Source organism: Orbicella faveolata, unplaced genomic scaffold (assembly GCF_042242905.1).
Source record: "Orbicella faveolata isolate gen_17 unplaced genomic scaffold, um_ofav_v1 contig_13, whole genome shotgun sequence".
Lineage (NCBI taxonomy): Eukaryota > Metazoa > Cnidaria > Anthozoa > Scleractinia > Merulinidae > Orbicella > Orbicella faveolata.
Genome location: NW_028301540.1, coordinates 21,785,010 through 21,797,500, shown reverse-complemented (window position 1 = coordinate 21,797,500; position 12,491 = coordinate 21,785,010). Strand labels below are relative to the sequence as shown.

The 12,491-nt window shown below is 39.4% G+C and overlaps 1 protein-coding gene and 2 pseudogenes across 1 annotated transcript in view; 2 read left to right on the top strand and 1 right to left on the bottom strand.

The window, feature by feature from the left end:
- Nucleotides 1-863, top strand: part of LOC149115587 (uncharacterized) — an 8,209-nt pseudogene extending 7,346 nt beyond the window's left edge.
- LOC149115586 (uncharacterized) overlaps nt 1-2,850 on the bottom strand; it is a 3,659-nt gene extending 809 nt beyond the window's left edge. The window contains exons 1-3 of the mRNA XM_089285084.1: nt 2,475-2,850; nt 2,157-2,318; nt 1-1,960 (exon numbers count right to left, since the gene is read on the bottom strand). The exon at nt 1-1,960 is cut by the window's left edge and continues 809 nt beyond it. Coding sequence (XP_089141210.1) covers nt 1,700-1,960; nt 2,157-2,318; nt 2,475-2,531 — 480 coding nt within the window. The 5' untranslated portion in view covers nt 2,532-2,850 and the 3' untranslated portion in view covers nt 1-1,699. The remainder of the gene's footprint in view (nt 1,961-2,156; nt 2,319-2,474) is intronic.
- Nucleotides 2,851-4,152: 1,302 nt separating this feature from the next.
- Nucleotides 4,153-8,260, top strand: LOC149115585 (uncharacterized; annotated as a pseudogene).
- Nucleotides 8,261-12,491: the final 4,231 nt, after the last annotated feature.

Here is a 12,491-nt window from a genome sequence, read left to right as displayed (position 1 = left end):
TGCTGTTGAAAACATGTATGATGGATGCAAAGTTGAAAAACTTGACTGTGTTGGACATGTACAAAAGCGTATGGGGAAGCATCTGATGAACTTAAAAGCTACCACCAAAGGTAAACTGACTGATGGAAACCTATTGGTGGGAAGGGCCGCCTAACAGAAGGTCGTATTAAACGCCTTCAAAAGTATTATGGACTGGCCATCAGGCAAAATACTTTGTCAAAGGCAAACCCAACTGAGAGAGAGGTTAATGTTGCTGTTTACACCATGAAGAAAAACATCATTGCTATCCTTCACCACAGTGTTCATTCTCCAGACCCTGCCAAACAACACCGCTTCTGTCCTGTTGGTGAGTCTTCACGGTGTAGATGGCAACAAGACTCTGCAACAGGAACCTCAACCTATGATGCAGAGGACTGTTTGCCAGAGGTATTCTTTGATTTGTTGCGCCCTACCTTCATGACATTGAGTGAAACAAAGCTCCTTGAAAGATGTGTGCGTGGTGCTACACAAAACCGCAATGAGTGTATCAACTCAATGGTTTGGGTTCGTTGCCCGAAACATAAACACCATGGTGTTAAGGTGATCCGTTGCGCAGTAGCTTCTGCTGTTTGCCACTTTCACAGTGGAGCTGCAAGCAGAGCGAGTGTAATGAACAGACTCTCCATTCCAGCTGGAATGTTTACAAAAAAGGCATCAGAGAAAAAGGACAAAAGGCGGCTCAAAAAATCAGACCTACAGGCTTCTGCAAAAGAGAAGAAACGCCGCCAAGGGATGCAGCTGCTGCGTACACGCAGAGAAGAGGCCCTCAGGGAGGCTGAGGGCATCACATATGAAGCAGGCAGCTTCTAATTGATTGAAATGGACAATTTCATTCAAATTCATGACTTAAATGCATCATAAGTGCTATGAACAACCTTAAATTGAGTGTTCCAACTTTCTATCAGTTTTTCTCAGAATATGCTTTTTCCGACTTTGAGAAAAAATATTTCTTGAAGGATTTGACCAATAAACTTGAAATTTTCAGTGTTTATTGCTTTCAAAGTCTTTTCTTGGATGAGCATAGAACTTTTCTGTATGTTTGATTTGGAAAAAGTTACAAGGAAAAATGGCTCCAAAATTGACCCCGAAAAATTGGGCTCACTTTAAGTTGGCACTGTAGCCAAAGTATTTATTTGATAACAAAGTTCTATGCTCATCCCACAAAATAGCTTCTAAACTGTCTATTAAGTTAAAAAACTCAAAATTTTAGATAATCTGTGGCAAGATATCTTTTCTCAAGTACACTCAGGTCATACACAGTATGGGGTCACAATATTTGACCCATATCAGGTTACACATAATCGCAATGCAAAAATGTCGCTTATTTCTAAAATCTGTGGTTCATAAGCTTTCCATTGATATATGGTTTTGTATGGTTTGAGTGAAACCCTTAGAAGTTACAAATCATTGCAAAAAGGTGCAAATTTTAGGTTAAGTCCCGCCTTAAAGAAAGAACCTATCACAGTCAAGGTAGCAAAATGACCAAACCCTCCGCTTTATGTCAAGCTTATGTGAGGTTAGCATTGAGAGTACCGACAGCTGGGTAGACACTAAGATAACCGCCAAGACTTCCCACTGGGAATTTGCAATTATCTTTTGTGAAGTGGCCATAGAAATTGCCTGGGACCTCAAGTTGCATTTTAACTGTCAGAAGTCATGTCTAATTATCATCTTGTGCTTGTTTACCTTGGATTGTCATGTGTCTTGCTGGTGTCGTCTTTGTCTTTAATTTGTTGGTAGTAACTGTCAATTTTTTCAGGGTTCCATGTAGGGTCATCCAGATCATCGCACCAACTGTGGTCATTATTCTCCTCTTCATCGTTCTCTGCCTGATTGTGGACAGTTTGTGGATCTTTAGACCTCTTAGGGTTTTCAGGTGGAATATCTGGCTTGTTTTCAACAGAGTCGTCAGTTTGAATAGCTAGACACACAAAAAGAATAATTTAAAAAAAACTAGAAAGTTAATAGTTGAAAATCAGCATTGATCATGAGTTCATGACATTCATTTGGAAATAGTACTAAGTGATAATGGTGGGCTGACACATAATTGCAGTTATCGTTGTCACATTTAGTGGTCATAGAGTGTCAACCATCAATGCAATCTTATCAGTGTTTACCATATGCAAGCGATTCTGTTCTTGCAGTTCTTTGAAGGTTTCAGCCCACTGCTGTTGGTTGGTGGCAAGTTTATTTTTCAGCAGCGTAACCTTGCCCTTTAACTGGCTTATGTCGGTCTTCATTGCATTGCATGCTTCACATGTAGTTTCTTTTTCAGTCACCTAAAAAGGAAATTATGGACAATCATACATATAGAATTACTTCAGCTCATCACTAAATATTGTTTGTTACTAATTTGTGTACCAAAAGAAATTACTGTACTTTTGTAAGTTTATCATGCTGAGACTCTTGTATAGTTATTATGACTGTGTACCTACCTCCAGATCAGGAAGCCCCAATAAATCGTCTGCCTGTGTGACTTCATCCACCTGCATAACCTCATCTATCTGCACCACCACCTCTACTTGTACCCTCTCATGACCAGCTGCCTATACCACTTCCTCTGCATTATCGCCATCTGTCCGAACTACATTTGCTGCATGAATCTGCTGCACACTAACCACTTCACTGGCCATGTCATCCATATCTGGCTGAACCACCTCAGTTGCTTCAACTGCATCAGAGGTTTGCACCTCATGACTACCACCTGGCAACTCATCATCTCTCTGAAACACTTCATGAACTATAGGCATCACATTCTCCTCCATTTCAACAACTTCAGGCTCCTGGTCTACCATTATCTCATTTACTACCTGTCACGCAAAGGTTTTATAAGCAATCAGTTATGTAACCTAAAATTAAAATGTAGCTAGCAGAATATATCAAAAGAAAGCAGTGCTATAATCATTTACATAAATTTAGTTTCCTTCAAAACACAAATTTTGTTTCAACCCAAGTGCAGAAATTTCATTTTGTTTACTGTTCTGTCTCTACAGTGTAACTAAAAGAATTCTATATAAATATTCAGTGGGGGGAAATACTTATGAATACATACATCTAGAAATTTAGGTCCCAATAAATAAACAATTGAAAGAAAATTGGAGATCGGACCTAACAAGAATTCATCGTTCTAAAAGGTTTGTTGCATGGTCAAAACTAGCAGCTTTTGACGTGACTGTGAGAGAAATACCATTTCAGTAGCATCTTGCTTCCTGATTGTACATGCCTGTGTCTTTTACTTGAAGAGGTAATCAGTAAAAAACCTTGTACATTACTGATTATACTGTTGAGAAATGGAACTAGGTAAAATCTTAATCATGATCAATCCTGACAACTGGTGCACATGGCAAACCCAGTAAAAGTAAGCATACCTAATTTGGGGAAACGTGTGGGGCAATGGAAGATCAGTTTGCAAATGCCGACAGTTTATAAATATAAAACAACAAGACTCCAAGCAAAGCACCCTTGTAGTTGTTGCCAAAACGTATTTAGATGTGTGTGTGTTCCAGGAATGGCGCACATCACAGCTCAGAAGTGATAAATATGCGAAAATCACAGATTGCAAAAAAATTCTACTCACCCGTCAACGACTTCTTCCACTGAGGGAAACTGTGGCTTTTTTCCACATAGTTGGGACAGAACCTGGCTTTAAACGCCTCTCAGTTCCTTTTATGTGCACTGCATGGGTGAAACAGTCATTAGTGAAATGGAAGGGGCATACACCAAACGTACCCTTCGGATTGAAGTCATTTCTATGTTGACACACAAATCTCTTCCATTTAGCGCATTCGCGCTGCCACTTGCAGGAGAAGTGTGCATTGAAATTCCCAGATCTTTATCGCTTACTTGATTGCAGTCTTGAACTACACATCGCCTTGGAGGCATTTTGTGAGCTCACAGCAGAAGAAAAACACTGCAAAGACCTCTCACTTCTCCAAGCCTGCATAGAGAATTAGCCATGTTATTTTGTTGTGATGCAAATATGATGTCACTTCCTATAGGCATGAACTAGTGCCAGATCTTTCGGCTACACTTGGCTATTTTTGAATTGAGTAATGGTGGGCGGGCAAAAGCTGAAAACACCGATAAAATCGGACTTCCCATGCAAATATTGAGATGAAACTTGACATGGTAAGTACTTATAAGTTATAGTATCCAAAAATGTTAAGATATGGAAATGCAAAATTTTGGTCATAGTACCACTTTAAGATAAGACTGTTTAAACGCTCTTTCAAAATGCTTGGAATGATCCAGAAAAACTGTATTGAGACACCTTAATTCAAAGCGTTCAAGCTTCTATCGATTTACAGCACATACAATTTCATCACTTTATACTTTATGTAGTGTGCACAGAAAGTATGCTCCCCACTGTAAAGGCTTCTTTTTACATTCTTCATATAAAATATTGTTCATATAAAAAGGAAGTAGTGGTGAGGCAGATAAAAAAATTAAAGATCACAAGCCCTGATCAATCAATCAATGCAGAAAAGCAGAGCCCTGGATGTTTTAAGAGGAAAAGGAAGATCAACAAGAAGTTGTTTGCTGTTGTTTCAACAAGTGAGCCAGAGGATTCAAGTGGTTCAGGAGGCAAGAAAGGACTTTGCAAGTCATACTGTTTGCTTCCTGTTGAATCTACCAAAATTTTGTGTCAGCTTGTCTTGAAGAGGAGTTTCTACACTTGGCAAGATTTTAAAGCTTTTCAAGGTCGAGAGGAATATAATTATATGGTCACCAGGCCACATCATTGCAAACAATTTTGTTGTTTAGGCAAAGGTGAGACATTCCCAGCATGTGAAGGACTCTTTAACTTCACGTTGGGTCATCCCAGAAAGAGAAGGAACAATTTTTCTCTGGTCACAGCTTAGGATTGCAAAGATAGTCTAGCAGAATCTTGTTTGTATTTAGCAAGTGTACTACTTTCGAAGCATGAACAGAAATTAAAGGCAGGGCTTCTACCCATGTACGTCAAACAAGTAGAACAGAGAAGGCTCGAGAAACATCCTCAAAAACACTATTTAGAATGTTGAAGGAAGGTCATCTAGCATAAAATTTACCTTTTTCTTTGTTTTGTACAATTCCTACCAATCAAACGGTTTCTTGTCAATGTTTAGAGAACCAAATAAATATCAAAACTCTTCAATTTGAGTGCCAGTTTCAACTGTTGTTTTTTCTGTTCACCCTCATTTCCTTCAAAGCTAAGGTCTGAAACTTGCTGACCAGGCTTATTCAGTTTCCATCTCTTTGCTGCTTGCTCTAGTTCTAGTCGCTAGTTCACACTCCCTTGTTCTCCACTTCCTTTGCCACTGCTTCTTTGTAGTCTGCTCAACCTGTAGCTTTTTTGTGTCATAACAGCAATGTTGGTACTCAGTCAATATTAAATTTATCCCAGCTCTTTATAGCTGCTCTTTCTGAAGCAAAACCAAACATTATGTTCACACATAATCTTATCTATGTCGAGCCATGACGGTCACGCAATGGTCCGTAAGTCTGGTTTGTGTCAAATATCACCCAAGGAGATAGAGGGGGCATTCCCTTGAGGATTTAAGATATTTCTCTTGAGCAATTGGCTCTTCTTCCCTTGGCCCTCATTACCAACAGCATCTTGCAAGGAAAACAATTTTCGTACACTAGCTCCAGTAAATTTTCAGGCAAGTACCTGTTATTAATTTCGACTATTCAGTTACCTCTTTAACCCTTAGTTTACAACATTGAGCGCCAGGCGGTCATACGACAGTAACACGTGTTTTGATACTTGATCATTCCTTTATGCACTGTTTACGCAAATATACAGGGCGGACTACCGATCTAGATGTGAACTTGCATATTCTTGAATGCTTGAGTTAAAATGGCACAGGGTCGAGGGAAGAACAGCACTCAAGACCATCCAATTTGATCTTTCTGTGGTTAAACTGTTCAAGCCTAACAGTTACATTACAACTAGACACTAACGACTTAAGCCATCTTTCCCCTGTGAACGTTGGCTCAGCAACTGAAAACCTTACCTGTTCACGCCATGACCCACTAAACGTCAAATGTGTATGTGTCTGTCAAACTATTTATCGAATGGGGGCTCCTAACTCTAACAAGAACGTGATCTTCTTAAATTGGTATCTAAAAGTAGTCCTAGAGCCCATCCCCTGTGCAATGTTCTGGAGCCATAAAGGGTTTTGGAGGGCAGAAACTAATTTTATGGCCCACGACAGAGTACAATTAAACAGTCCTGGTCAGTACAAGCTCTATCATATGTTTGAGGGGGACACTTCTAGGTTACCTACAATTGTTATAGCCGCAAATTTGAAAAATCCTCTTATGTATACTGCCTGTCTTGCCCAGGCATTCTATGACTTTCATTTTATTGTCTTAAGATTTGCCAGTTCCTTTTATGTTTTAAGCCAAGCCAAATTGTCAGTTGTTTCTTTTCACATCCCCTGTTTGTTTGCCATCAGGTTTTACTCCCACAAGCAATGGCTGTACTTGTTCGGTTCATCTGAACCATGGTTGGCACGTCCACTGTGCATTTATGGCTTTGGTGATGATGTATTTTACACTTACTCCTGCTGTATGAGTGTACAATCATTTGGCTGCCTCTTTATGAGTGGTCCAATGCACTCAGCACTGGCGGTAATACATTATTTTGGGAACTTGGCCTTTTTCTCTATTTAATCTGGTTACGTATCATTGCTCATGAATCAGATTTACGGAAAACCTGTGGTGCTGCCCACCTCAACTGTGACCAAAAATTTAGGATGGAATTTCATCTTGTTATTTTGAGTCATATTCTTTCTTATCAATTTTCTTTCGAGATCAAATTGCATTCCATTGTATTTAATTACCTAATTTCATCTGTTATCAGTAAGTCATTCTAGGAAGTGTCCAGGACAGCCATCAAGGACAGGCTGCCAAACATGTTCTAGGTGAGAGCAGACATCAGAACTGACAGCAACGGACCCACCTGTACCACAACCAGCTATTAACAATCCCGGTTTGGTCTCCTTGGACGTAAATGCTCTCTCTGCCACCATATCGACGGCTATCTCAGAAGTGGTGAAAACAGCATTGTCTAAGGACAGTCTCACTGAGATCATAAGACAAAACACCATTGAAGACAGCACATAGATTGAAACCACATTATCAAAACTGTCTCAAGCCGACCTGTCATCAGATAGCGTGACCACAGCTGTGAGCAACCATGTCAGCAACCTCACTGGTGCAGGTACAATATTCAACCTAAACAAATTTTTACAAGTGTCTCTGTAGAACTTACAACCCTGGCCAGAACTCTTGGGACATAAAGGCAATAACCCGTAAGAATGTTGTATTTTCCCCCTCACCCTCCCCCCCCCCAGATGCAATGATTGATGTCAAGCATTCAAGTCATTTTCAGTAGACTCAACATTGCTTGGGGGAGGGGCGTCAAAAGAAATGGTTTACTAAAAGAACATTGCCAACCTTTTTTTAAGAGGTGGATTCAGAGTTTACTTAACGAAGTGCATTTTCTCTCTTAATTTTCATAACTGTCCCATGATGTTTTGACCAGGTTTTTAGTTCCCAGGTGGGTTTGAAAATAAAAGCTAAAGTCTGGGTTTCTGAATATGTGGAATTTGGGGCCTCAATTCTATAAGTATGCATTACCTGTGACGACCTCCTCTGGGCCAGCAAAGCAGCCACAGCTGACCCATGAGCCATATCACGCACCTAAGGTTACCAACAGAACACAGTGGGTTTTGCCATTTAACACTTTTGTCTTGGTTTACACTGAGCAATACCAGAGTGAAACCCCACAGTAGATGAAGTATTGCAAGGTAGTCCATGACATTGCTTTGTCACACCGGGACTGGCTCTGCTATGACAAACAATTTTGTTATCTAAGGCAATCTGCACCCGACGAATATCCATGGGATCAAATACATTGGGAACTTTGGTTAGGGGCCTCAGCTAACTTTTGGAGATCACAGCCAATTACCAATAAACCCCAAAGGTCACCAATAAGTTCCAAAGGTCAACATGCAGCATTTTTGTGCGAATTTTTTTCCCACGGGGAATGTGCCAAGGGTGTCAGTTTGAGCATGTTTGCTATCAATGTGCAGCAAAGCACCCAACAATTCACTGCTCCATACAAAGTCCTCAACAGTAATCTGATGGAGTTAAACCTGAAGGAAACTCTACTCAAGTATAAGGCCCTTTACAGTCTGCCAGTAACCCCCATAAGAATGGAATGGCTTGAATGCCTCTTACACTGTTATGAGCAAAACAATAACATTTCCTTCTCAATGGTTTCTCTTGTAGCTTTCATGTCAATTTTGTTGGTGATTGGTTTCCTCTTGAATCTCCTAACCTTATAAGTGTCCTACAGCAACTGGAAATTGCTAGAATGGAATTTTGCAAGGAATGTAATGTAGGCTGAATTGTGGGTCCTCTTAGAACTCCCCCTTTTGTGACCATACCTCTCCATTGGGCATTGTACCCAAGAAAGACCCATCTGAATTTTGTTTGATTCATCATTCATCCTATCCAAAAGGAAATTCTGTCAATGATGCTATTCCCGACTATTGTCCTCTGCCATTATGCATCTGTTAGTGATGGGATCACAGCCATTAAAGCCAGCAGGGAGCATTTTTTAGCTAAAACTGACAATAAACTGGCTATTCCCTGCTAGGTGTGAGGTTCAATAATTTGTATTACTATGATCGGTGCCTCCCCATTGGGCTTCCTTCTTCATGCAACATTTTTAAGCTTTTGGCACTGCTTTCAAATGGTTGTCTATTCATCATCTGGGTGCCTCATCTGTTTTGCGCATATTACACGATTTTTTGTTTATTGCAAAGACCAAAGACTGGTGCAAGACCAACTTGGGCAACTTTATTTCTCTATGACATCATCTAGGAGTACCTCTAGCTCCTGAAAAAAACATTGGCCCTGATACAGTATTACAATTTACAGGCATTACTCTTGATTCAGTGAGAGGAGAAGCACAACTACCAGACAAAAAGCTGCAAAATTGCCGCGTGCTCTTTCACAATTTTTGTATCTAGTGCCAAAGCACTAGACACAAAATGTAACAGCAATGAAAATTAGAGCTAACTACTTTGTATACAGCCAAATTTGACGTCATGCCCCAATAGTTTCAACAAAGTCTCCTCTTGCGACAGATTACCTGAACAGGAAAACCACAAGTGAAAAAGCATAACCACTTGTCAGTCTGCTCAAGCGGGTGCCCAAGCAGTCAAAGCAAATCTTTGGACCAATCCTCTTGCAACGAAGATCGGCGTCACAAAATCTTCATAATACAAAAAGTAGCATTATTTGAAATTCTGAGCAGTGTGGTTCTGAGTTGAAGTGTTCCAGAAGAGAGGGGTGATTGTTTTTGCTTTAGGCGGTTTATTTTTGCATCACTAAATCCAAGATTAGCATCATTATGAGCATTACTGTGTCTTCAAGACACAATGATTCTGAGTCAAGGTCTTAGTGAAGAGCGAGGTAAAGACACATTTTGCTCATGCTGTTTCACAGAAGGAGTCGGGAAGAGGGTATTGTGGTACGTAAACTAGTGCTGTCAATCTTTTATTGACCTTAATCATGTTTTTATTGAGATACTTTTTTACTATGCTATGGCTTTCGAAGTACCCGTCAATGTAGAGTACTGAGATACTTTAAAAGATGCTTCCCACTGTTAGATTGATTTCAGCCTCATCCAGGACAAACTGGAGGCCTTAAGACAAGTAACATTATAATCATTGACCCTTAATTCATTTGCTTGTTGTGTTAAAAATATGGTTGGAGATTTAGATGCTGATTATATGGCAAATTTTATAGTTACTTTCAGTAACATTTAACTTCAGAAGCAGTTTCTCAAATGTTATACATTCACCTTCTTACAAATCATTAAATTTTTAAAATAGTTTTCCAAGTGTCTTTGTGTTGTTTTATGTCGGGTCAAGGTATATTATTATCTAAAGGATAAAGTATTTCAGTTACCTCATAGGTAGTTTGGGTAATTAAATCAACATTTATTCTTTGCTTTTTTTTCTACAGGTATGAGAATGCCTTTGGAGTTCCTTGTTATTAACTGGGAATTGACAACAATTAATGTTATCAATAAACTCTGTAACAATAGCATCATCAACTCCGAATACTGGTGCACTTTCTAACCACATAAGCATGTGAATGTGAGGTGTAACTCATTGCTGGTATTCCTCTCTGTAAAACCAGTAAGAAATGCCTACTAATGCTAGTGCTTTACAGTATTGTGCAAACGTAATGAGCACAAAATGTGTGAATTTCGTTTTGTCTCTGTGAAATTCAAGTGTCTTTTTGCAATGTCTTGAGCATTATTTCTTTAAAACAAAAGATGAAAATTTGTGCCACTTTCAAGACCAGTATGAAAATTCCTTACTAGAGGGATAATTCCGCTTGCAGTATGAAAAATATCGCAGTGCAGTGCACAGACCGGTATCGAGCCATCAATGTACTGTTCTCTTGTGTACAATCACATTGACGCTTTACTCCTCTATAAAATTCGCTGTTGTTAATGTGTCAATCCGTCTTTCATGGCAAAAAACGTAGAGAATTTGAATCCTTAGATTGTTTCGAATGGCACAAACTCGCTAACTTAAGCTTTGTGACATGCTTGAGCATGTTGGAAGTGCAAAGAAATGGGATTAGGGAAGGAAAAGTGGAGGGACGTTCAGATGGCAAGTGAAAAAGGGAGAGACACGGCTGACATGAGCCAAAGGATTCTTACGCAAACTGAGCTGAAATGAGATTCTCTTATTTAAGCTTATACTGTACTCCTGCTGTAAGAGACTGGCCTGAATAGTTCGATAATAGCTTCAAACCTTTGATGGTAATATCGCAAGGTCACGCAGAGCCTGGGTTCATTGTGGCTGCGCTGCAAGTACTACCACGAGTAGCATTTCTTGTTCAATGAAAACAGGTTGGCAAAAAGACTATTTGAGCTTGCAAGCTTTAAGACTGTAACAAACAAAGTGATATCAGCTTTCTCTGGACATAAGCAAGGTAAGTTTGTGAGAAAAGGCTTTGAAATATTACTGTCACTCCTGATGATATTAAGGTTTTTATCACGCATGTTCTTGTTTTGCTCTGACTTAATTCATCTTATTACTGGGAATCAACGGGAAACTTAACAAACAGAGCGATTTCTGCTGGAAAGTTTAAAGGAAAATTCAAGAGCGAATTTTTGCTCGAAAAATCAGGCCAAATTATCAGTAGACACAAATTACTGCTCAAAAATTCACATCGACTAAAACAATGGGCATCGGAAAAATTTGTTGAATTTTCTTTGAACTTTCGAGGTGAAAAAAACGTCGCCATTTTTCGTCGAATAGCCCAGAAATTCGCAAATTTTGTTGAATTATGCTGTCATCACTTTTGTACAATACTGTACATCTTTCTGCCATTTCTTACACTAACAAACGCGGAGGATTTTGTGATCCAACAAAATCGTTTTTGATACATAAATTATTGACAGCATTAAGTCGCCGTGTTGTACGACATTTACCAACGCTAATGGAAAAAGTACCTCTGAATAACGTGCAACTGGATCATTTGGCGAAAGCAGATGCCATTTTGAAACCTTACTTTTACGGGACGGTGGCTTGTGATCGATTACCACGTCGACCGATCAAGAACGAACCTCATGGGTACATTGTAAACACAGATCCACATTAGAGACCGGGCCGACACTGGCTGGTGCTTTGGTCCCATAGTGGGAATGTGTGCAAGGTGATGGACAGCTACGCCCTACCTTTAGAGAGTTACAAGTCAACACAGCCTTTGCAAGACTGGTTAAAAAGTCAATGGAAACATGTCAATTACAATGGACAGTCTCTGCAATCGATTTACAGTAAAAGCTGTGGTGATTATGCCTTGTTCTATTTAAAAGACAGAGCAAGAGGTCAAAGCATGAACGAGTTCTTGAGGCGTTTCTCGAAACATGATTATGTAGACAACGATCACAAAATAGGCCAGATGTTAAAGAAGTTGATCGAGAAAGAGTTAAGTACTGGTTTTTCCATTAAAAGTAGCATGCCCAAGACAAACTCTTTTAACTATTTATAGATCCTTAGTTACTCCTTATTTAACTTATGGTTTGGTGGCCTGGGGCCAAGCATATAAATCACACCTTGAAAAACTTCTCAAGCTCCAAAAGCGAGCTCTTCGCTTTATTTATTTTTCTGAGCGAAATCAACATATGATTCCTTTGTTTATTGATGCCAGTGTTTTACCATTAAAATTTTTGTATTTTGAGCTTTTAGCTAACCTTATGTTTGAAATAAGACACAGAAATGCTCCTGGAAACATTCAAGATCTCTTTCAAGACATTTCTGATATTCATTCTTACAATACTCGATCCTCTGTCTCAAATAATTTTTACACACAAAGTTCTAGACTCTCAATTCAAGTGAATTCATTTTCTAGAATCGGAACAAGAATTT